The 25,000-nt window shown below is 34.9% G+C and overlaps 1 protein-coding gene across 3 annotated transcripts in view; it reads right to left on the bottom strand.

Moving 5' to 3' along the window:
* LOC137655142 (uncharacterized) overlaps nt 1-25,000 on the bottom strand; it is a 90,597-nt gene that overhangs the window by 4,193 nt on the left and 61,404 nt on the right. For all 3 annotated transcript variants that reach the window (XM_068389022.1, XM_068389021.1, XM_068389023.1), the window contains exon 7: nt 5,703-6,062. In XM_068389022.1, the coding sequence (XP_068245123.1) occupies nt 5,703-6,062 (360 nt within the window). The remainder of the gene's footprint in view (nt 1-5,702; nt 6,063-25,000) is intronic.

Raw genomic sequence — 25,000 nt, 5'->3', positions numbered from 1 at the left:
TTCCTTTCCTCACTGGGCTATTTTCCCTGTTGAAGCCCCTAGGCTTATAGTATTCTACTTCTAAACTAATTTTGTAGCTTAGCAATTAATAATGATGAGGATAATGATTATAATAGAATTTTTTTTTTCGGTAAATTAACTGTGGTGGACGCCTTTGGAAGGTTGCAATGCGTACTGAGAAATATATTAGTGTGAAAACCAATTGAATTGCGGGTAGATTAGACTTGTTCAAGGTTCTATAATATAACAAGAGATTATTAACTGTGTTGAATGTTTTATATATATATATATATATATATATATATGTATATGTATGTATATATATACATACATACATACATACATACATATATATATATATATATATATATATATATATATATATATATATACATATATGTATATATATTTATATATATAAAGAGTTGAAAAATGTTTCCCCTCTCTTCGACAAAAAAACTATTGATTATTATGAAAAAGATTTTAAAATGTACACATCATCTATTTTTCTATTCGAACTACCTCCCATTGAGCGATCTACGACAAAGGCCAGGGAATAAAGAGAGAAAAAGATTTAAAACTGTTTCCAAGACCGTCGTAAACAGCCCCTTTTGTGAAAAGAGGTCTGGTACATTTTATAAAATAAAATATCCTAATCCTTGTCTCATTTCCACTAAGAGCATAATGTACTATATTTTCTCTATGCCATTCTTATCCCTTTTTTCCAAGGTGCAACCGCTTGAAGGAAATATATTGTGCAGAATATGTATTGATAGTAATTTTATCTAATCGAAAGACAGACTGTGCACTGTTCAAAGAACATATTAATGCCACTGTCAAAATTTTGTCTCGCTCTGCAAGATACTTGGCTTATAGTCAAATTTATTGCTGTAACCAATTCCTCTTAAAAGCAGAATAATGAAATTCAATTGTATTGTATCACATTCACAAAAAGTTTTCCTCGCTGCAAAAATATAAATCACAGGACATCTGATTCATAATTGTGTTTATTGTTAGTCAGATGATGGAACTTAATGATTGTTTCACTGTCAAATATTTATGAAAAAATCAACAAAAACATCTTTTTACTTCCTCAGTTTCTTGGCGAAGTGTCCACCATAATCATCGCCACGAACGTCTTTCCAACAGTTTATGTGATTCGGTTTGAAATGATTCCTTTGTGTATTCTTTTATTCCTGACCCTATATCAAACCAAGGTCTTCACCAGTCCCCTTTTCCATAATATATACGGGCTTCTTATAGGCCTTGCGTCCATCTATTTTTTATATAATGCTTATTTGACCAGTTGTTCTTCAGACCTTCTCACGATATGCACAATCCTTAACAATTTTTGAGATCTTAATCCTTTTGTGCCATTTTCCTCATACATAATGCAATACTCTCACAATACTTAGGCTATAAATCTTGATATGACATTGTCATAATTTTCCAAATATCCTCCAGATATCCTTGCCAGTGGCTGGGTTTCTGTTGAGCAGAGCAGTCTTTTTTTCTTTCTGCACCAATTGGAAATTTTGTATTTACCAATGTCTGTCTTCATTACATTAATGTTACTCTCTTTCTTACTATCTCTAAAGAACAAAAATGTTCTACTTCTAAGATTATTTCATATATGCCCATGGTGAGGGGTAGATGGAGATGGTTTGGACATACTCTTCGCACTTCCTAAGATGGATTAGTTCACCAAACTTTTAACTCGGCTCCCCAAGACACTAGAAGAGTTGGAAGATCCAAGCCTACTTGGCTGAGGACTACGAAACGTGAAGTAGGAGATGATGAATGGAGAAGTATTGATTTAAAAGCTCAAGATAGACGCGACTGGTGAAATCTAACTGAGGCCCTTTACGTCAACAGGCGTAGGAGATGATGATGACGATGACTGTATCTTAACATTGTTCATCAGTTCCCTCTATACATATAATATGCATTTCATGCTTATTTGTTTTTAACCGGAGTATATTTTGTGACCAGAATACCTTTTTTTGTGATACCTTGTGTTTTATTTAGTACACAGCACAGATTCCACCCACATGTTACTCCCATAACAGCTATGTGATCTCTAGGTCATCCAAATATACTAGGTTCTCTTAGCTTCCTGTCCTACACTTTGGAGCTCTCCTTATTATCACGAAGGGCTTGTATATGTATATTCCCTTGTCTATAACCACAATCTTTATTGAGAAGATTTTCAAAATACAGCCTCCGTCATTCCAGGATATCGTTTTCATATTTTTTTTTTTACATTCTCATTACATTACTTCCAACTTTTTTTTTTATTTTTTTTTAATCTTTTTTTTTTTTATCTTCTCCACCATCCTGTACACCTCCTCCTCTTGACACTATGTATACAATCTCTTGCATTTCTGACCTGTGCCAAATCTGTAAGGTTCTTCTTTCTGCTCCATTTCCTTTAACTAATCTACATCCCAGCGCCACGTCTTTCTATCATTATATCGTTCCCACTGACACATCACATACATATTCTGGTGTTTTTTAAAGGCCATCCTTCAGCGGTATTTATATACCAATATTTGATGTTATATTTCATTTTATTTTCCCTTGAAATTCCTTTTTTACTCCTTTTCAGTTTTAAGGGTTATGTCCAGTAGACTGTTTCTCTCAATTCTTGTCTAAAATGACCTCACACCAATCTGTGAAATGTTAAGCATTCATTACCAGGTATTGCTCCACAATCCGTTTCTTTACTGTTGTCTATTATTTCTGTCAAAAGAAAATAGTGTTTTCATTTTGGTACTTTAGCATGCTATCAACTTCATTTTGGCCATCTTAAACATATTGATCACAAGCTTTAATCCTTACGTTTACAGTAGCTGAATTACAACACTGCTTCTCCTCCCCTAATTTAGTTTTTTAATGTAATTATTCTCATAGCAGTTTAATAACCAGCTCTCTTCATTCCAGTGTGTCCAATTAAGTTGTTTTGTAGCTTAGGAATATTATAGATGATTCGATATTTTATTAGATTTCTTGTTGCTCCAGGTATCATTGGCTTTTCACTTTTCATCACTTTCTAATATTCATAGTCTTCATTCAGAGGATTTCTTATTTGATAACTCATTAATTCTATTATATCTCTTTACTACTGTCACTTCATTTGATAGCTTTTGTGTTCATTTTTTTCTTTTTCTGGTCCGCTGTGTTCATTCTCTTCTTTTTCTGGTCTGCTTTTGTGTTCATTTTTTTCTTTTTCTGGTCTGCTTCTGTGTTCATTTTATTCTTTTTCTGGTCTGCTTCTGTGTTCATTCTTTTCTTTTTCTGGTCTGCTTCTGCGTTCATTCTTTTATTTTTCTGGTCTTTCTGTCTGTAACAAGTAAACGGACAACTCATGGATATCCTTCTTTCTCGGGATAGTCTTAATCCTCATAACTTCATTTATTCACCCTACTTTTATCACATATTATCATCAGCCTTTTCATCTTCCATAGGTATGACTTCTATTTTGTATAGAATTTATACTTCGTATCACTAACTAATTTCTTTCTCCCCAGGATTTCCATAACTTCTTTATCTTTTCCTCCAACTGTTTCTAGATTTACAGTATCTATTTTTGCATTTTTTTTATACCTGTTGCCTTCTTAAAGGCTGCTAGGTCTGTTTGTTCTTAGATCTCGTTTCGAATTTTGGGAGCTGCTGCCTTTACAATTTTTATATATTCATCCAATTTTGATTAGGTTGAGGATCTCCTAGTGCTACGTCATTAACTCTCTTTGCAGTTATAACCTACAGGCTAAAAATTTTCCTGTACCGTTGACTGATGTCTAGGGGAAGGAAAACGAGTATCTAGAGAATATACTTTATGTTTGGTCAAATGGATACTGCCTTACCTTGAGTAAGGGTTCCTTTATAGTAGTATGCGAAAAACATTAGAATGGCCTAATTTCCTCTAATGGTAGTATGTCTCCATAAGTTGTTAGTTCCTTGCCCAACTTACTAGCTAATTTTCCACCTAAACACTAAGAAAAAACGTAAAGGAGCAAATTGAGTTCTTGGGAATAAATCCAATTTAGATTGCTTCATCTGAGGAAAATATGCAATTTGTATAATCCGAGACCATTTACATTTGTGTAGGTTGAAACGTTTTTCGAAGATCCTTTTATAAACGCATGTACTTTCTAATGATAGGAAATGCAAGGTAAACCAAAGTTGAATCAGATCGAGTAATTCTTTAAAAAGAACTAGATCTGTGAATTGAAAGGGAAAAAAAGGCAAAATTTATTCAAATATGGAAAAAAGTTCACTGACATATTTACAAATAGGAGTATTAACATATTACAAGAATTTAAAATCTAGTGGCTTATATTTTACTTTTAGAAAAGCATTTGAAAAGAAGCTTCTACTCTACAAGTGAGATAATCTATATGGCTAGTGATGTGATTCACATTACAAGTAATATGATCCACATGGTAAGTGCTATAATTCACTTGGTAAGTGCTAGAATTCACTTAGCAAGTGAATTAGTCTACTTTGCAAGCGAGCAATCTACTCTACAAGTGAAGCATAGGTACCAGATCACCAATATCCATAACAGCTTTTGTTTATATTTTGCTATGGTTGGTGATAATAACTTACAGCTAATAGGATTCCAAGGCAAGAGTACTCATGCGAAGACTACGGTGCGATCTACAAGCAGCATTCCAAAAGTAATAAAGAGTTGCGTCGTTCATTACGTAATATGAATTCAAGAACACCTCAAATCCTTATCAGTGAAAGCTCTATGCACTAATTCAATGAAGTTTTGGGATATTTTCAGTTAAGTAATGAAGTGTGGGAGTTTCCTTATTCATTATAATTAGGTACAAATTCAAAGAGAAACTTATGTTTTAACCTATAACTCTGTAAAAATGTATTTCAATTAAGATGTTTTCTTGTTTGAATGTCATTAGTGTTCTAGTTTCTGTTCTTTTGCTGTAGATGTTTCGTTTATGGGCCATCGATTTTTTTTTATTATTTATACATGGGGCATGGTTTTGAAGGCAATTTAATTAATTGAATTTAACGTCAATGATAACTATGATTTATGTGAAGAAAACAGTGTTAATGAGATTTATAAGGAAAAGAAATTATAAGGTAAGTACAATAATGAGTTTAGCTACCTACCAGAAGAAGAATTATAATAGAATATTTATATTTAAATTAATGTTAATAGGAATGGAGAGGGCTAAATCATGTAATAAGATTAGGTAAGATTAGGTAACAAAGCATCCTAATAGACTCAAAGAAGCAGGTGGTCCGAACTATGGTCTGAAACTTTCTTATGTGCCCTTGAAAATGGACACTTAAAAATAATTGTCTAGTTGATCAGATTGGAAATTGTATGCTTAACATAGAATGGTAGGAATGGTAACTAGAGAGAAAACTTACATTATTCATAAAATTCTGAAGAAAGAAAGTTTTTAAACAAGTAGTTAAAAGGACAGTGGAAAGCAAGATGTGAAAGAAAAAGTACAAAATTAGAGACAGTAGGATGCTAGGAGCCTGGGTGTTTTATAATAAGTGTGATATCATTATGTAAAACTTATTCAAAGGGATTTGAATTTAATGTCTTAAATTCATATAGTAACTAGACACATTAATGCAGACTTATAATTATTAGATCTTGAGTAGGGTGTAGGCAAGAAAAGAAATAATGAGTTGGATTAAACTAAAAGGAATACTCTTACTCTCATTAAGGGTTGAGGTGTCAGATATGCCACTGGGGTATCCTGCTTTTGGGTTTTCTGGGGAATCTTTTGTAGGATTTCCTGAAATAACTGGAGGAAGTGACGAGACATTTGCTGAAGGATCATCTGTTCCGATAGGAGAATTGGGATAAGGTACTTCGGTCGAAACATTTACTTCAGGACCCTCTGTTAGGTTTGTTTCAGGGGCTTTTGAAATGTTAGCTGGAGGGTTGTTTGTCACATTAACTACTGGGTGTTCATTCCAGTTCGGTACAGGGATTGCAGTGACATTAGATTCTTGAGATACGTTACTTGGTGGAGCTTCCGTGAAATTGCTTGAAGGTATTGCTGTAATGTTGCCTGAGGAATATCATTACTTAAGGTTAAGATGTGGTATACCCTACGACAATTGGTCTTCTTTAGATAATGATTGACATGTCAATTAGGACTAATTAGGTAGATTTTTCAAATTCTATTTTCACTGTTTTTCATTCATAAGATCTGATCTTCTAATTAATTCCCTCTTTAACTGCCTAAGAGGAATAATCTAGACAGAGCATAAAATCCATATCTGATTTAATAAAGAAAATACTAGTTTTTTGTACATGATTTATGGTAATGTTTGTTCTTGGGAGAGAGAAAACTCTCTTTGAAAGATTTTCGTTACTTTCCGTTTGAATTTATATCGCCATATCTTGGCTTCCCTTGGGTATAGTCCCTGATGATCTGGATATCTCCATATATGTTTTGTTTTTTCTGTCTAAGAACACTGTATGGTTATTTGTTGACTTTCCAAATATTGATTTATATTGAATAATATGTCCTGAGTGGTAATACCCATCAATAGTATGATTAAAGTAATCACCAATTACCTGTTTGCTGTGTGGCTTTCATAAGGGCAACTTTTGCTATTATAAGGGCTCGGATGCCTTTAATACTCTTTTTACACTTTCCAGAGTTGTACAAAATTCTTAAAATGGTCATGAGGTTCATTTGATTGATCATGAGTTTCGGACTGCTTTTTGACTATGTCAACCCCTAGGCATTTTAAGTATGATGTGGGATTGTAGGAATATGTCTTAAGGGCAGCAAAGAATAGTTATGTATGGACACTGTGATAACTATAGAAATTCAGTGTATTGTGATCCACACAGCATTGCTCTAGGTCCATGATTTTTAAATTTTATAGAGCTAATATTTATGCAAATGAGATTAAACTTTATGCCATTCTCTTCGGAATCTATCTCATTTCTTGAGTGAGAACCTTTTAGTTATTGAATCTCTTAGCAAAAATCTATCAAAAATTAGTCAGGTGAAAATTAAGGATTACGACGATTCGCGTTTCTTTGACATTTGAGGACTCCTATTCCATATTTTTCATTGACAGTGTAAGTAAACAAATTTTAGGTGTTACTTTTGACTGCTAATTCCATTCTGTGAATCATAACCAGTTTATCTTGATAATATTTTTTGTTCATTCCTTTGTCTTGCACTGTTTCTGATATTGCTCTCTTGTTTGGCTTATTTGGTTGTAAGTAGCTGACTTGTGACTTGAGTTAGTGTAGTGGATATATTGTTAATTCTAACAAAGTACTTATCAAAGATCTTTGTATTAGTTTCTGGCATCTTCGTGTAATTGCTGAGTGAAATTTCTTAAAATCCTTAGAGTTAAGATCTCCATAGACTGCACCGTAAACTACGTAGTACAAGATATTCAGTTGATTATGACAGTTGTGCCATTCCTGCTTTGTGAAGTTCAGTACTACGCAGTATTATGGAATTATCTATTTTTGAACAAATTTGGGATGCTCATCATAATCTTTTTACTAATTCTCTTGAACTTTAGAAGGTTCAAACTAGTTGCTATTTATTGCCTGTTGAGTAGGCTCACCCAAGTCTTACTTTTATTTTCTCTTATTTCTTCGTGGTTATTAGTTAGTCATATTGATTGTTCTTTAATTCTGTTTCTTCGTACGACCTGGGATAGTGTTCCTATTGTAGTTTTAGGGATTGTATAACTTTACTTTTAAAGGAAAGTCTGCTTAGCAATTTTTTAAATGTTAAGACGAGTATGTTTTTCAACTCAAACTCAGTATTGAAATTGTTATAGAAAACACTGCTTTCAAACAGAAAAACGTATGATGGAGGGGCTAATATGCGTTGTGTTAGATTTTATTTTTGGGTAGGCATAACTTATAGTATGAAGGATTATTTAACTAATGAGTAAGAATAAGAATACAAGGCATGTCTTGTCTGAGAAAACGATGTTCGTTTTGACGATGCAGTAATTCCTTTTCTTCCTTCACCCAAATATTAGGAATTTGTGTATTTCTCAATTTTCCTTTCTCTGTGACTTCTACGTTTCTTTAAGTCTTGGACTACATAGGGATATTAAGAAACCTTTCCAGTCAGCCTCTTCATTGAGAAACATTAAATCTGTATGTTGTGATATTGTGGACTAAGCAAAATCATGAAAACCGTTAGTCCCTAATATCTTTCGAATTGATAGTTCTGGATATAATGCTTTATTGCAAGTACCTCTTCGCCATCAGGCACTTAAAAGGGTCCATTTTATAAATTACACTAACACGTAAGTCATATTTGAAAAGTATTGTGCATATTATGAAGATGAATTTCCGTTTTTTGATAGTTCTAGAGGGGGCTCCTTGTAAATGTATTTGCCATACCGTTTAAAAAAATTTCAATTTATTTGCATCACATCTTTAAAAGGTTGTGAGTGTTTGTTAGTTTTAAAAGTACTTCCAGAATTATACTCTTTTTCTTCATAAGCTTTCAGAGATTTCTGATGACTTGTGAATTTTCTTTCACGGTTGATTCATTAATGGTTGTTATAAACGGTATACTTTTAGGTTTTTAACAATCATTCCCAATTAGAACACCATTTAGTTCAATCTTATTAAGATCCTCGGAATAATTACAGCACAATAATTATTTAGAGTCCGTTAATCTTGGCCATAAGGATTTACAGCTTATTGGGAGGAATTTCCCTTGGGATAATATGAAATAGAACGTTGGCATTTTTATTAACATTTCTATACAGTTTACTCTCAAATAATAAGAGAAGGTAAATGATCATGATTATATAATCGTATCTGTTCCAAGGTTCAGAGCTAAATTACAGTAGTGTCTAACACATTATTATTATTATTATTATTATTATTATTATTATTATTATTATTATTAGCTAAGTTATATCCCTAACTGGAAAAGCAGGAAGTTATAAACCCGAGGGCTCCAACGGGTAAAAATAGCTCGGTGAGTAAAGGAAATAAACTACAAGAGAATTAATGAACAATTAAAACACCTTAAGAACAGTAACCATATTAGAATAGATCTTTCATGTTTAAACTATTAAAAGCGTTTTAAGCAAACTCTGCACTCAATATATCCAGTATTGAACATGTAAGCGTAGGACATGCCGCGAAGCTATTAATAAATCAACAAGCTATGCAAAGGCGTTGAAATCAGGAGGGAAAATACCACATGAGACATTCAATCCAACCATTACTATCACGAGTTCTCGAAAAAGAAATACACCATCTTCTGATGAAATGCTACATGATGAGGAAAGAATATCGCCTCCTAAGACTTTGCCACTGTGTATTAGATACTTCAGGAGAGAGACCTGAGCGGGTGTTCCTGCTAAGAGGTTCCCCTTTCTCAACCACCATTGGAGATTTGTCATTACCTCCTAGGGCACCACTGGGTCTTCAGAGCCCACAACACCGAGTATAGGTGCATTCTCTCGAAGCGGACCAACTTCTCCAGTGACGTGAGGTGCTCTAGGAATGTTTGCCAAGATCGGGCAGGAAGTAATTTTCCTCCAAAGAAGGTTTCTGCCACTTTCTTGGATCTTGCCACCCTGTTGGCAGTTAGAAACGATCTGGGTTGGCAGAGTCTATATCCATGCCTAGATATCTGGCAGACTGTGGAGGGATGAGATTGAACTTTTCTAGATATAGTTGAATCCCCAACTCCTTGCAGAAGTCGAGGATATGATTCCGTGTTCTATAAGCAAAGTTTGAGACTGCCTGAAGCTAGTTGTCCAGATATCTCAGAAGCCTTATGTCCATGACATGAGCCCAGGCTGAGATAAGGGCAAATATCCTGAGGTGCTGTTGACTGGCTGAAGCATAGCACCTTGAAGTGAAAAATTATGTCTCGAAAGGAAAACCTTGGGTACTTCCTTGAGGCAGAATGGATGGGGACATGAATGTACACATTCTTTAGGTCTATGGTCAGGAGGAAGTTGTTTTTCCTGATGGCTTGAATAACAGTGGCCGAATTCTCTATTTTGAACCTTGTTTGTAAGAAAAATAGATTCAAATGAGACAAATCTATGATGGATCTCCAACCTCTCGATCTATGTGACATGAAAATGCATGTTCTGATTGTGCTGCCATGACCAAAGCTTAAATACAAATGGAACCTGCTCGTGGCTGTGTTCCCTCTTCAGTTTTGGCTCCATATTAGGTACCGTCGGCTTACAATTCCAACCACCCACTGAGATACTACTGCCAGAGAGTTATTGGTTCCTTTGACTGGCCAGACAGTACTACATTGGATCCATATATCTGGTTACGACTCATATTTTCTTTGCCTACACATACACTGATTAGTCTGGCCTATTCTTTTCACGTTCTCCTCTGTCCTTATACACTTGACAACACACATTACTAAACAATTCTTCTTCTCTCAAGAGGTTAGCTACTGCACTATAATTGTTCAGTGGCTACTTTCCTTTTGGTAAGGGTAGAAGAGACTCTAGCTATGGAAAGCAGCTCTTCTAGGAGGACACTCCAAAATCAAACCAATGTCATCTAATCCTGGATAGTGCCATAATCTGTACCATGGTCCTCCGCTGTCTTGGGTTAAAGTTCTCTTGCTTGTGGGTACATTTGGCCAACATTTTTCTATCTTATTTCTCTTCCTCCTGCTTTTTTAAAGTTTTTATCTTCTATATATGAAAGATCTGTTTTAATGTTATTACTGTTCGTATAATACTTAATATTGATCATTTCTTATCTTTTAGTTTATTTACTTATTTCCTTTCCTCACCGAGCTATTTTCCCTGTTAGAATCCTTGGGCTTTTAGCATCCTGCATTTCCAACTAGGGTTGTAGCTTAGCTAGTAATAATAATAATAATAATAATAATAATAATAATAATAATAATAATAATAATAATAATAATAACCATTGGTTATATGAACGACAAACCTGTTGCTTTACCACAGCATACTCACACAAGTACCTTGCCTAATGTTCGTAATGCTAAGAATTTCGGAACAACAGACATTATTTTTCAGGTGACAATCTTCTTTTCGTGCTAAAAAAGGGCACTAGAATCGTTTCCCCCTTTTCCTCGAGTGACACCCCCATCTGCTACAAATGCCGTCTCAGTAATTAAAAGCCATAGACACGGTCCTCGTAGGAGGTGCCCTAAGTGACCTGCCTTGGAAAAGTCCCTGTTATTCCCTCACAAACTACTAGAGGTAGAAACTCGTATGCTAGGAGTAAGCATGACTCCTCGTGTTCTTTCTCCACTTCTTTTTTTTCTCCATTCACTTAATGTTGTTAGAGAGAGGATAGACGTTCAAAAAACATTAATTCTTTTAATGTGCCTATCAAGGTAGAACCACCAGTTATTCCTGAAGTGGAACCATATAATGATCAGGATGATATCACTATAAAGGACTCTCCGGAAAATCACGCTGCGAGTGTAGGCACCAGCTCAGCTGATGTAGCTCCCATGAGGTTCCAATATCTGGTTAACAATAAGGGGTTGCCCATCTCTATTCAGTCTTTGTCCACCATTACAAACCATAGTACTAACCTCTACTTAAGGCTGTATCCTTGCATGATTTGATGGAGGTTTCACTTAAAAAAGTTATCATGTGCACCTGTAGTGGGGAATATGCTAAAACCTTATAACTCACTACCTCTCAATTGCAAAGGAGAGAGACCTCCATCTCTCTCACCCCCTTCAGTAATGAACACTAAAGTTATGACATCAAGTAGGTATGATATTTTGTCAGTTAATATTTCAGATCAAGAAGAAAATAATTATATGGAAGGGAAACAAATTGAAAGACTAATAAAAAACCCAAATTATCAAGACCTCCTCTAAAGAAGCCAAAGGGAAATCATGTCTGATTAAAAATTTCTAAAGGAAAGACTCTATCCAAGGTGTCTTCAAGAAATAAACCATAGTTTTTTTACTCTATTTTTCAATGGAATTGTCAGGATCTAAGGGTAAAATATGAAGAAATTATGCACCTCATTCATGAGCTCTATAATTGTATGTCAAAGGGGGAGCAAGCTCGATGCTAATACTCCTTGTTCTCAAGAATATGATAGCTATAGGGTGCCATTCAATCAATATTCTGGGAGCCATGATGGAAGTCTTATATACGTTCGTCGAGATGTTCCTCAAAAACATTTGTCTAATCGTACCCCTCTGCAGGTAGTAATTTCATTAATTGATATATGGTGAAAATACACAATTTTCTTTCTTTACTTGATTCCAAATGCAACATCATATATGATAATTAATAGTAGTGATTCAACAGCTCCCTCAATCTTTTCTTTTACCAGGAGATTGAAATGGTAGACATCTTTTATGGGCTGATGTTTTAGCAAACACAAGGGACAACTTTATATCATCAAATGTGGAAAATGAAGATGTGAGCCTCCTTAATACAGGAGAGCCGATGTATTTTCATGTTCAGACTGGTACCTTGTCATGTATTGACCTTTCAATTGCAAGTTCTAACTACCTTCTCTATTTTTATTGTAGAATGTTAGATGACTGGCATACTGTGGCACACTAATGATCATGCACCAATTATTATAATTACCCGCAATAATCAACGCACCATGGAACTTTGACAAGGCATACTGAAATAGATTTCCGGAGCTTTGCAAAATTGAAGGGAATGCAGAGCAATTTGAAGGTGCTGAGGATGCCGAAGACTTAATGAATGGAACTCTTCATACCGCAGGATTCAATGCAATTCCCAAAACCACAGTTGTTCAAATGGTGACCAGTCCCTTGATGGTCTTCAGAACTAACTGCTCTACAAATATCCACAGGAAAATATTTAACTGTATTGCGTATACTGAATGCAGAGAAGAATTTAATAATATACAGGAATTGTAGAGCACAGTTCTGTTGTGCATGGAAAAAAATTAGGGGCCAGTCTTCGATATCTTTTGTTTCCTCGGTCAACTGTAGAACACCACCATTTTCTGTATGGAGGAAAATGAAAAAAATATAGCAGGCAAGTTACGCTCAACCCACCACCATTGTTGAAAGTGAATGGTTCAGTATGTGACCGGAGCATCTGAGGTTAGCAAGGCTTTGGCTGAACACTTCTCCAACATATTGTGCAAGTGTGAAGCAGCTCAGAATCACGATATGAACTAGAGTGGCACTCTGTAGAGAGCTTGGCTTCGCCATGCCAAACTGTCTTAATTTGCTCTTAATTCCACCATGTACTTGTAGTCACTAATCTAAATTTCATTGAAGAATGGAAACTTAAATTTTACAACGGAAAAGGAGGAATCTTATAGTGTTCCTTTTTATTGAAAGAGAATATGATTCATCACATGTTATTGCAATGAGACAGCCCCTGATCCTGATAGAATGCCATATGCAATGGTTAAACATGTACCTGGCAATACTAAGTTATTTATATTAAGCATTATTAACAGAATATGGCAAGATCATATTTATCCAAGTGTTTGGAAACTACCTATTATTTTAGCAATTGGTTTGACAGCCTGGCCTGTTTATGTAAGATCGTGGAGAAGATGGTCGTGTGGTACATGGAGAAGAAAGATATTCTAACACCTATCCAGTGTGGTTTTAAAAATTACACTCAACGATTGATGTATTGGTGCAACTTGAGTCCTCTATTTCTGAAGTCGTTGCTTCCAAACAGCACCATGTAACAGTTTTTTTTTTTTTTTTTTTTTTTTACCTTAAAAATGCCTCTGATACTGCATGGAGATATGGTATACTTAAAATTAATCATTATTTTGGGAGTGAGTGGAGAGCTACCACTGTTCATTCAAGCATTCGTTTCACATAGATTTTTTTCAAGTTAGAGTAGATGAAACTCTGTCAGAGAGGAAATGTCAGGAAGGAGTTCCCTTAGGTAGTGTGCTGACAGCAATCCTATTTGCATTAGGCGTAAATGAGATTTATTCCATCAGCTACCAAGATATTCTCTCAACACTTTATAGATAATCCCTCCAAATCATTTGCTGGAGCTAGAATGGCAATGGTTGAGAGAAAACTGCAACTCTCAATTGACAAAATTATTCATTGAGCTGATATGAATGGATTTAAGTTTTTGGCAAGCAAAATTGTTGTCGTCCATTTCCGTTGTATTTGGGGAGTACGATTAGTGCTGATATGTACTTCAAAGGCCAATGGATTTTTAGGATTGATATTTGACTGACAGCTGACATGGGTTCCTCACTTGAAAGCCTTAAAAATAAAAGGTTTTGAGGCTCTGAATCTTTTAAGGTTTTGTCCCATGGGGTGCTGTCTGTAAAACTATTTTGAAGTTGTACAAGTCCTTAATTTTTTTTTCAAAGAAATAATTACAGGTTTCAGCCACCCCAAGCTGATTGAAGATTTTAAATTCTATACACCATACTTGTATCAGATTGGCCACTGGAGCTTTTAGAACTTAACCTATCTCAAGCCTCTTTGTTGATTATGGAGAATTACTTTCAGACCTTTAATGAAGGTCTTATATACCATTCCAGTTTACTTGAGATTTTATGAAAATCTTACAAGAGTATGACACATCAGGAATAGGCTGTTCAGGCTTCACCACTAATGAAATTAAAGCATGAACTGATGTCTCAACCACAGAACCATCCTTACTTGTTATAATGCCATGGGAGTCAGTGTATACTAGGTCCAAGCAGTTACCGGACCTGTGATTCAGAGGTAAAGTTCAAAGCTCTTAGGCCATGGCGACCAGTAGTAAAAACTGAGGTGAGCATTGACATAAAAAATAGGTCTTTCTATCATCTAATTGTCTCTTAGTGGTAATGGTAAGAAGGCAATCGAAGAAAGAATCCTCCATGTCTGAATTCTGGTAAATTGAACACAAATAAAAGTTGTTGTGCCTGCCACAAACTTTTATTACCTGAATCTCATGACATCCACATTCATACCAGGACTTATGAGAATCAGGGTACTCAATCCCAATATACACCACTGTTCCCCTTGCCCTAGGAATTTCATCCCATTTCAAAATTATGGGAGTTCCGATGAGTGCCTCATTTTAGAAACCAAAGCCTCTGAGCATAGAACAATATCATACTGTAAGATCTTGAATATTGGCATGCAGACCATGAATATTGCAATACAGAAGATGATATTCATGAAGTCTAGGACTCATTAGTTCCAGATTTTCATCAATGTTTCCATCCAAGATAATAATAAAAGCAATAAAAAAAATAATCATGCATAAAAACAAACCTAACGATACTGATAACAGTAATAATATTGACAGATATATTTATAAAGCGATTGATACAACCCATAGAGTATAGAGAAAAAGTTGGAAAAAATTGGTCAACATGGCGGAACCTACACACTATGTAAGGCTAAGTACTGCCTCCAGGATAGCCACTTCAACTGAAGGGATGAAAGAAATAGATAAGGAAAGGAAAGGACAACCTCTTGATAAACCACCAGTAATCCGTGATCCTTCTAGTAAGCCTGCCTAACGCACTTTTAAAAAAAGAAGAAAAAAAAACAGAGGAAGTGAAATAATAGAATAAAGTGTCCGAGTGTACCCGTAAGGAAGAGAACTCTACAGCATCTATATATATATATACTGTGTATATATATATATATATATCCATATATATATATATATATATATATAGATATATATATATATATATATATATATATATATATATCTATATATACATATATATGTATATATATATATATATATATATATATATATATATATATACATATATATGTATATATATATACTGTATATATATATAATTATGCGTGTGTTATTAAATATATAATGGGATAATTGAAATTTAATCCTATGCCTGGTAGTTTTGACAGTTTAATTCCGAGTATCCATACTTTTTTTACTAATCTCTCTTACTTTATGTAAGAATTTTCACACACATATAAATACATACCGTATATATAATACGAAAGACAGACTGCTGTTTAAGGGCTTGATCAGGGTGGTGAAGGGCACCTTCTTAACCAGGAGGTGAATACTTTCAAATGAGTTATTTTTTCTATTTTCTTTGTGTAAAAGATAAAGCATATGTACTAATTTAAGTGTAAAAGCTCAAGTTTTTTTTTAACCGGTCATCGCTATTCTTTTATTCTCTGTCATATATTTACAGTATAAATGCTTATACATTTTATTTTCTGTTTGCGTATCCCACTTTCTGCGATAAATGTTGTAATTTTGGCTGTTGCAGCTGCCGACATTAAACTGTTTTCTCAGTGCCGCATTGGGAAAAATATTGCCCCTTGCTTTCAATTTTTACTCTACAATATATGATTCACCTCAATACATAATTCAGAAAGGTGTCCCTTCGTAGTCTCCCAAACCCCTTTTCAAATATGGTTAAGCTGGTTAACGACAAAAAAAGGAATTTCAATAGCTTTAATTGGAATTTTTATGCGAGCTTCAGTGTTATTCTTTTCGCATTGAAATATGTCTATCTAATGGGTAGGGCTCTTTATCGTGTTATGTGTATTAGTAAATAATTACTTTCTTGTTTAGATAAAAATACTTCAAAAGAAAGAACACCCGAGCATGGAGGATGAAGTGTTTTTACTATAAACTGCTTCCGATACAAACATGAATTACCCTAAATTTTTGTCATCGCAAAAGTGAGTTCATCAAACTATGAGAAAATTAATTAGTGTTTATCAAAATATCCTACTCAATCAACAGTTACTCTTCCATAATTCCAACATATGAGAATAAATATATGGATTCTGAGACTTTTTTTTTTTTCTTAGAAAAGTGCAATTGAAGGATCTGCCAAAGGTTTGTTTCTTTCATATCATAAATAGGAGGGTTATGGTACCCAACTGAAAATGAACGTGTTGCAGTCTGTGATTATGATTTCAAGGCCTAATCAATCCCAATAGTGTTTAGTAGAGTCTGCAACCTCTCCGTCCTTTTGAGCTAGAGATAAGTGTTTGGGGGAGCCTATAGATCGTTATCGTTTACCTGCTGAATTATTAGCAACCTCTGCCTTACCCTCCCTTTTGGTAGCTTGGTTGTAGAGGGCTTTGGGCGTTGATCATATGTTTATATGGTCGGTCTCTAGGATGTTGATCTTTCCCTTGTCTCTACTGCTCATGAGGGAGTTATAAACCTTTAAAGTTGATTATCAACATAATTATTCCTCTATGAACAGCTTGATGAAGAACATTCCATCCTACATGAAGCCAATGTCAAGACCCTATTACCTTTAGCGAGTTAACTCTTCTGTGAAATAGGTTTATTCGCACTGGTATGTATGTGAATCAAACAGAGAAACAGGCTACTATATATTGTTGATACCTTGCGATGTTAGTTGTCTTTTCTTTTTTTAATTTATGTAAGTAATCAATATGGAAATTGGATAAGGTGGATGCCATGCTGGTACCGAGGGAGCAGGGGTGTTGGGGTGGTCAAATGATCACCCCCTCAACAAATCTCTGGAAATCCATATTTTCTGTGATTATCATTCTTATTCAACTGTATTTACAAACTAATAAATAACAATCTTTTTTTTTTTTGGCAAGTCTTTTTTTTTATATTTTTTTTTTATTAAGAATCAACAATATTCTTTAGTAGTAGGCCACTACATTTATAAATGGTTTTAAAAGAGAAACGATATTTATCATTTGCAGCAGAGACAATATTTTATTTAGACACCAGTGCATTGGATTAAGGGGGGATAATGCAATGGCAGACAATAGAAATCCTGGGAACTTCCTTGCACTTTTGCGTGCAAATTATTATTATTATTATTATTATTATTATTATTATTAATAGCTAAGCTACAATCCTAGTTGGAAAAGCAAGATGCTATAAGTCCAAGGGCTCCAACAGGGAAAAATAGCCCAGTGAGAAAAGGAAATAAGGAAATAAATAAACGATATATGAAGTAATGAATAATTAAAATAAAATATTTAAAAAACATTAACAACATTAAAACAGATATTTCATATATAAACTATAAAAAGACTTGTGTCACCTGTTCAACATAAAAACATTTGCTGCAAGTTTGAACTTTTGACGTTGTACTGATTCAACTATTAGAATTAACTGCATGCCTAGTATTACGAACTGGAAGGAGCTGTCTAGGAAGATCTGAATGTAAAGGATCGTCAGAATTATAAAAAATCTTATGTAACATGCGTAATGAACTAATTGAACGGTGGTGCCAAAGAATAATATCTAGATCAGGAATAAGACATCTAATAGACTGTAAGTTCCTGTCCAACATATTAAGATGAAAATCAGCAGCTGAAGACCAGATAGGCGAACAATACTTGATGCGCAAGGTAGAATGAAAGAAATAAAACACTTCTTTAGAATAGATTGATCACCGAAAATCCTAAAAGACTTTCTCAATAAGCCAATATTTTGTACAATTGAAGAAGACACAGACCTAATGTCTTTCTCAAAAGTAAATTTGCTGTCGAGAATCACACCTAAAATTTTAAAAGTCATACAAAGTTAAGGAAACTTTATCAATGCTGAGATCCGGATGTTGAGGAGCCACTGCCCTTAACCTACTTACAATCATACTTTATGTTTTGTTAGAATTCAACTTCATACCCCATAATTTGCACCATGCACTAATTTTATCTAGCTCTCTATTAAGGGATTCAGCAACCCCATATCTACATTCATGAGATGGAATTGATGCAAAGAGGGTAGCATCATCTGTTTTCTAGGCCAAACCACATATCATGTGTATATAGTATGAAAAGCAAATGTCCAAGAACAATACCCTGAGGAACACCAGATATCACATTCCTATACTCACTATGGTGCCCATCAACAACAACTCTTTGCGATCTATTACCTAGAAATTCAATAATAATGCTAAGAAATAACCCACCCACTCCCAACTGTTTGAATTTGAAAACAAGGGCCTCATGATTAAAACGGTCAAAGGTAGCACTGAAATCAAGGCCAATCATATGAACATCTTGACCACAATCAAGGGATGTATGTACAGCATTGGAGATTGTAAGAACGGTATCACATGCTCCAAGGCCTTTATGAAAACCAAATTGCAAACTAGGGAACAGATGATTACCTTCAGCAAACCTATTAAGACGTTTTGCCAAAAGACTTATCAAAAACAAGAGATAATATGGGAATTATGGAAATAAGGTGGTAATCAGTTGGACTTGAGCTACTACAAACACATTTACTTAGTGGAGTAACATTACCAATTCTCTAACAAGTGTTAAAAGCTCCTCTTCTTGCTAACTTGCGCAAAATGACAGATAACTTTGAAGCCAAGAAATCGGCAGTATAAAAAACAAGGAAAAATACCATTTGGGTCTACACCTCCATAAGCTTGAAGGTCCATCAAGAGCGCAGTAATTTCACCAGATCAAAAAGCTAAACTAGTTAGTTTAGCCTCAGGAACAGGAATGAGGAAGTTCGAGTATTTCATTACTCTGCTTACTGTCAAACACATCGGCCAAAAGGGTTGCCTTTTCCTTTGGACAGTGAGTGACAGAGCCATCTGGTTAAATTTAAGTAAAGGAATAACTGTTGCATCTACACCAAAGAGTGCAGATTTAACGGTAGTCCACCACTTATGCTCCTGATACCCTTTTAAAGCCTCATCTGGGAAAGCCCAGAATATTGAATGCCACCTACATCTCTTCAAGAATATAAAATGAAGTGAGTGAAGTGATTGACAAACACTTAATCCTAAATGGAATTGTTAAAGAGGTAAGAGAAGCCAAATTCTTTTCAGTTATGGCAGATGAAATTTCATCTCAATAATGAAGAGTTGTTAGAAATACGTTCTCTTCCCCGGATAACAGGTCATCATATTGTTACAAATATGAATACAGTTGTGGAAGAATTAAGCGTACCAATAGAAGACTGCAGAAGAAAAGGATATGATGGAGCCAGCAATATAAGTAGTGAAAATGTTGGAGTCCAGGCACTCATCAACAAAGATACCCCCAAAGCTACCTTCATCCACTGCAGTAGTCACGGTTTAAAACTTAGGTATTTTTAAGTCACTTCAAGAAATGTGGAACTTGATAGACAAAATGAAGTGTATTGTACTATTTTTTTTCTTTTTTTAGTAACATTATCCTATAATTTTTTACATAACTTTTGTACACATCGTAATTTTTACATAGCTTTTGTGCACATCATTACAGCCCTTGAAGTTATTGCATACAGAATTTTGATTTTATTGTAAAAATCATCTTAACCTATGTCCCTGGTTATTATAAGAACCTTTGGCATGGTTGATGAAGTAGAGGTTTTGTACCGTTACCTCTGAGAGAGCATCGCTAATAATTTTTATGAAATCTTTACATTTATGAATATGGCTTCAAAAGTTGAAGTGTTTCGAAGCAAACCAAAATAAGCAGGAAGACAATAGCACTAGGCCCATTCTGACTCATCAGTTAATGAATATCACTATCCCTATTCCCAGACTGCATCAAGCCACTTTGGATTTGTACCATGAGCCCAGTACAATAATGACATAGGTATCGACCTAATACCTGCTGCTGAACTTTATGAGGATGATCTCTTATCACCAGAACTAGTCCCATATGAGCTGAAAAGATGGAAGTTGAAGCGTAAGTTGCTGCCAAAAGATTCTATCCCACTGACATGTGTCGAGGCTGGAAAGATGAGAAATGGGGACGTTTCTCGGAAATCTTATTCCTATGAGAAACAGAAACACTAATGTCGCCACATACATAGTTATTACAAACGTTTCGACATTTCGAATGTTATCATCTGTGCTACCTAAAGTAAAGATAAAAGAAACAATACAATTCCAAATTAAAAATTGCCTAAAATAAGTAAAACCTATATATAAACTTGGATTCTAGCATTCACGCTTCCAGTAACATCATGTGAATGTGAGAAGTCTGCGAGCACTTTAAGAAGACTCTGTACCTTCACGAAGGCTGACATGAAAGGAAAGAGGCTGTCCTCAATGGCATTAGTTCACACTAATTACAAAATGCCAATCGATTTGGATAAGGCTGTGGATATTTTTTCTAAGCTTCACTGAAGTCGACTAGAGCTCACTCCTGTTTTTACATAAGCTTATTGATTTTGTTATTTCACATAAAAGAACGTGTTAATTACTCTTCTTTTATCAAGAAACTATGTAATCATATGACCAGCATATTAAAGGAAATTACTTTCATCCTAAATATTGTATCATCAGTTGTGAAGAAAGAAGATGTAGGACTCTTTAATACAGGAGAGCCCACACACTTTCATATTCAGACAGGTACCTTGTCGTGCATTGACCTATCAATCACAAGCTCTAATTGCCTTCTCGATTTCGATTGGAGGACATTGGATGATTGGCCTACTAGTGGTCATGCACCAATCATTATTAACACCAACAATGATCTACCTTTATAGAGATCGCCACGAAGGAATCTTGACAAAGTGGACTGGAATAGATTTAATGAGCTAAGTGAAATTGAAGGGAATGCAGAACATTTTGAGAATATTGATGATGTCATAGACTTGCAGAATGGAACCCTTCAAACGGCAGGCGTAAATTCAATCCTCAAAACAACAGGGTTATTGAAAGGACGACCAGTCCCCTGGTGGTCTTCAGAACTAACTGCCCTACACAGAGCCACAAGGGAGTCTTTAACTCGGTTGCACAGCCGCCGTACTGAGGTGAATTTAATTTTATACAAGAAATGTTGAGCACAGTTCTGTTATGTCATCAAAAAGAAGCTAGGCGCCAATCTTGGGTGTCTTTTATCTCCTCCATTAACAGTAGAACACCACCATCTTCTGTGTGGAGGAAAGTAAAGAATATAGCAGGCAAATTCACCCCCAACCCACCACCATTGTTGAAGGTGAATGGTCATTATGTGACTGGAATAACTGAGGTTAGCATTGCCTTGGCTGATCATTTCTCAAATGTATCATGTAAATGTGTAGCAATCCCTGGTCACCAGTATAGGAACTTGAAAAAACGAAAATTTTAAATTTTGCAACAGGAAGGGAAGAGTCATGCATTTCTCCTTTAACTGAAAGAGAATTTGATTCTGCACTTGTTACTTCTAATGGTACAGCCCCTGGGCCCGATGGAATTCCATATGCAATGATTAAACATGTACCTGTTAATACAAAGTTATTTATTTTAAGCATTATCAACTGAATATGGCATGATCATAGTTATTCAAGTGTTTGGGAACTAGCCATTATTTTAACCTTTTTAAAACCCGGTAAGGATAAGTTCCTAGCAGCAAACTACAAACCTATTGGATTGGCTTGTTGTTTATGTTAGATTATAGAGAAGATGGACAATGCAAGACTGGTGTGGTACTTTGAGAAGAAAGGTATTTTATCACCTATCCAGTGGGGATTTAGGAAAATGCATTCAACGACAGCTGTGTTGGTACAACTTGAGTCCTCTATTTGTGAAGCCTTTGCTTCCAAACAGCACCATATAACAGTATTTTTTAGCCTCGAAAAGGCATATGAAACTACATGGAGATATGGTATTCTTAAAACCATTCATAATCTAGGACTGAGGGGAGAGCTGCCATTGTTCTTTCAAGTATTTATTTCACATAGATTTTTTCAAGTCTGAGTAGGTGAAACTTTGTCATAAAGGAAATGTCAGGAAGAGGGAGTTCCTTGGGGTATTGTGCTGAGTGTAACCCTATTTGCACTAGCATTAAAAGGGATATCCTCAGTCATTCCTAAAAATATTTTCTCAACACTATTTTTAAATGATCTCTACATCGTTTGCTGGAGCTAGAATGGTAATGGTTGAGAGAAAATTACAACTCTTAATCGACAAAATAATACAATGGGCTGATATAAATGGATATAAGTTTTCGACAAGTAAAACTGTTGTTGTCCATTTCTGTCGTATTCATTGAGTACATCCAGACCGGAATATACACATCAGAGGTCAACGTATCCCAAGTGTAAGTGAAGTTAGATTTCTAGGGTTGATCTTTGATTGCATGCTTACATGGGTTCCTCACTTGAAAGCCTTAAAAGTAGAATGTCTGGAGGCTCTGAATCTTAGATGTTTTGTCCCATACATCATAGGGGGCAGACCATTAAACTTTTTTGAAATTATAAAAGGCTTCAATTTTTTTCAAAAATTAGGTATGGGTGTGAAATATACTCCTCAGCCACCCCAAGCCTATTAAATATTTTAGATTCTGTACACCATGCTGGTATCAGATTGTTCATAGGAGTCTATAGAACTTCGCCTCTCCCAAGCCTCCTTGTTGAAGCTGGAGAATTGCCCTAGACCTTTACTGGAAGTCTTTTGTTGTTCAGTTTTGGTTTAGGTTGCAAAGACTTCCTAATTCTTTATCCTGTCAGACTGCAAACCTTGTAAGGCATTCTAGATATTTTGAATTGTACCAAAAATCTCCTCAACCTTATGGTTTCTGGGTAAAAACATTAGTGGACAGTTTAGATGTCGGTAGAAATAAAGTGCTGCCATGTAGGATATCATTAACCCCTTCATGGAAATTACCGGATATATCTTTTTGTAAATATTTTATTGGTATAAAAAAGAACATGACTGACTACGAAGCCAGGTTGCTCTTTATGGAATATCTTAAAGAACACAGGGTATTGACTTATATATACTGATGGATCCAAATCTGATGCTAGCGTTGGATTAGGAGTATATAGTAGTGCTTTTAATTGTAGAGGTTTACTTCCTCTAGCATCCTCTTTATTTATTGTTGAACTTTATGGCATACTAACTGCTATTGGGAAAATAGTGTTACAAGACGAGGCCAATTTTACCATGTTTAGTGATGCAAGAAGTGCCCTTAAGCTTTAGAACTTTTTAATCCCAATAATCCTCTAGTTTTAAAGAATTTAGAGTGGCTTTTAAGTATTGGTATGAAAGGTATAACAGTTCGATTTTGCTGGGTTCCGGCATACGTAGGTGTGTCTAGAAATGAGAAGGCAGATTCACTGGCCAAGAATGCTGCAGCTATGTTGCTATGAAGAAGGCATCCTATTCCCAGTAATGATTTTTAACCTACAATCAAGAATTTTATTTATGATAATTGGCAACATCATTAGGATAGTTTACTTGAATAAAAGATGAAAGAAATAAGTAATGTTATATCCTCTTGGAGGTATAACGTGATGTCCCGTAAGTGGGAGACTATTCTTTGTCGTCTCCGCATTGGTATCACTCGGATGACACATGAGTTTTTGCTGGCTGGCCAACATCAGCATATTGCGACCACTGTTTGGTACCATTGACCGTGAGGCATTAGTTAACCGAATGCCCCACATATCGTAGTGAAAGAAATAGATATCTGTTTTAGGCTCGAGGTGAGGATGGCAGGTTCATCCTTTCCAAGATTCTTGGACATGACGTGTCCTACCATGCTAGTGGTATTTTTAGTTTTATTTCAGAAGCAGGTCTTCTGAAAGATAATTAACTTTTAAAATGGCATCTTTGCTTGTATGGTTTTAATTGAATTTTTTTTTTAATTATGATAAACGATATCGGCGTCAATGACCTTGGATGTCAGGATGCCAGAAAACCTCAAATCAATCAATCAATAATCAATCAATCCTAAATCATTGCTACACAATAATTTTGTTTGTAAAGTATTATATGTTTAAATATTTATTGTATGCATACATTTTTTATTTTCATTTGTAGTGTGCTTTTGAGAGTTCTACATATTAATTGTTGTTTCTCCGTTTTATTTCTAAATATTATTTTCTTTTATTGCATCACATACGTACTCATTAAAAAAAATATTAATTATTGTATTTTGTTAAGTCAAAGTATATAAAAAAACAACAAATAAAGTAATTTGCATGTTATTGTTAACATACTATGAATAGCATCTAAAATAGAAATGAGTGAATAGAGCAAGCAAATCAAGGGTAAAGGGAAATTATAAGTGTAAATCCATCATGTTTGCTATTTCTTAAAACGCGATGGCATTTTTTTGTATTGCTTATCTAATCCCTTAGTCTTTTATTATTATTATAATGGTCT

The sequence above is a fragment of the Palaemon carinicauda genome, chromosome 16 (genome assembly GCF_036898095.1).
Source record: "Palaemon carinicauda isolate YSFRI2023 chromosome 16, ASM3689809v2, whole genome shotgun sequence".
Classification (NCBI taxonomy): Eukaryota; Metazoa; Arthropoda; class Malacostraca; order Decapoda; family Palaemonidae; genus Palaemon; species Palaemon carinicauda.
This window is presented reverse-complemented; position numbering and strand designations above follow the sequence as displayed.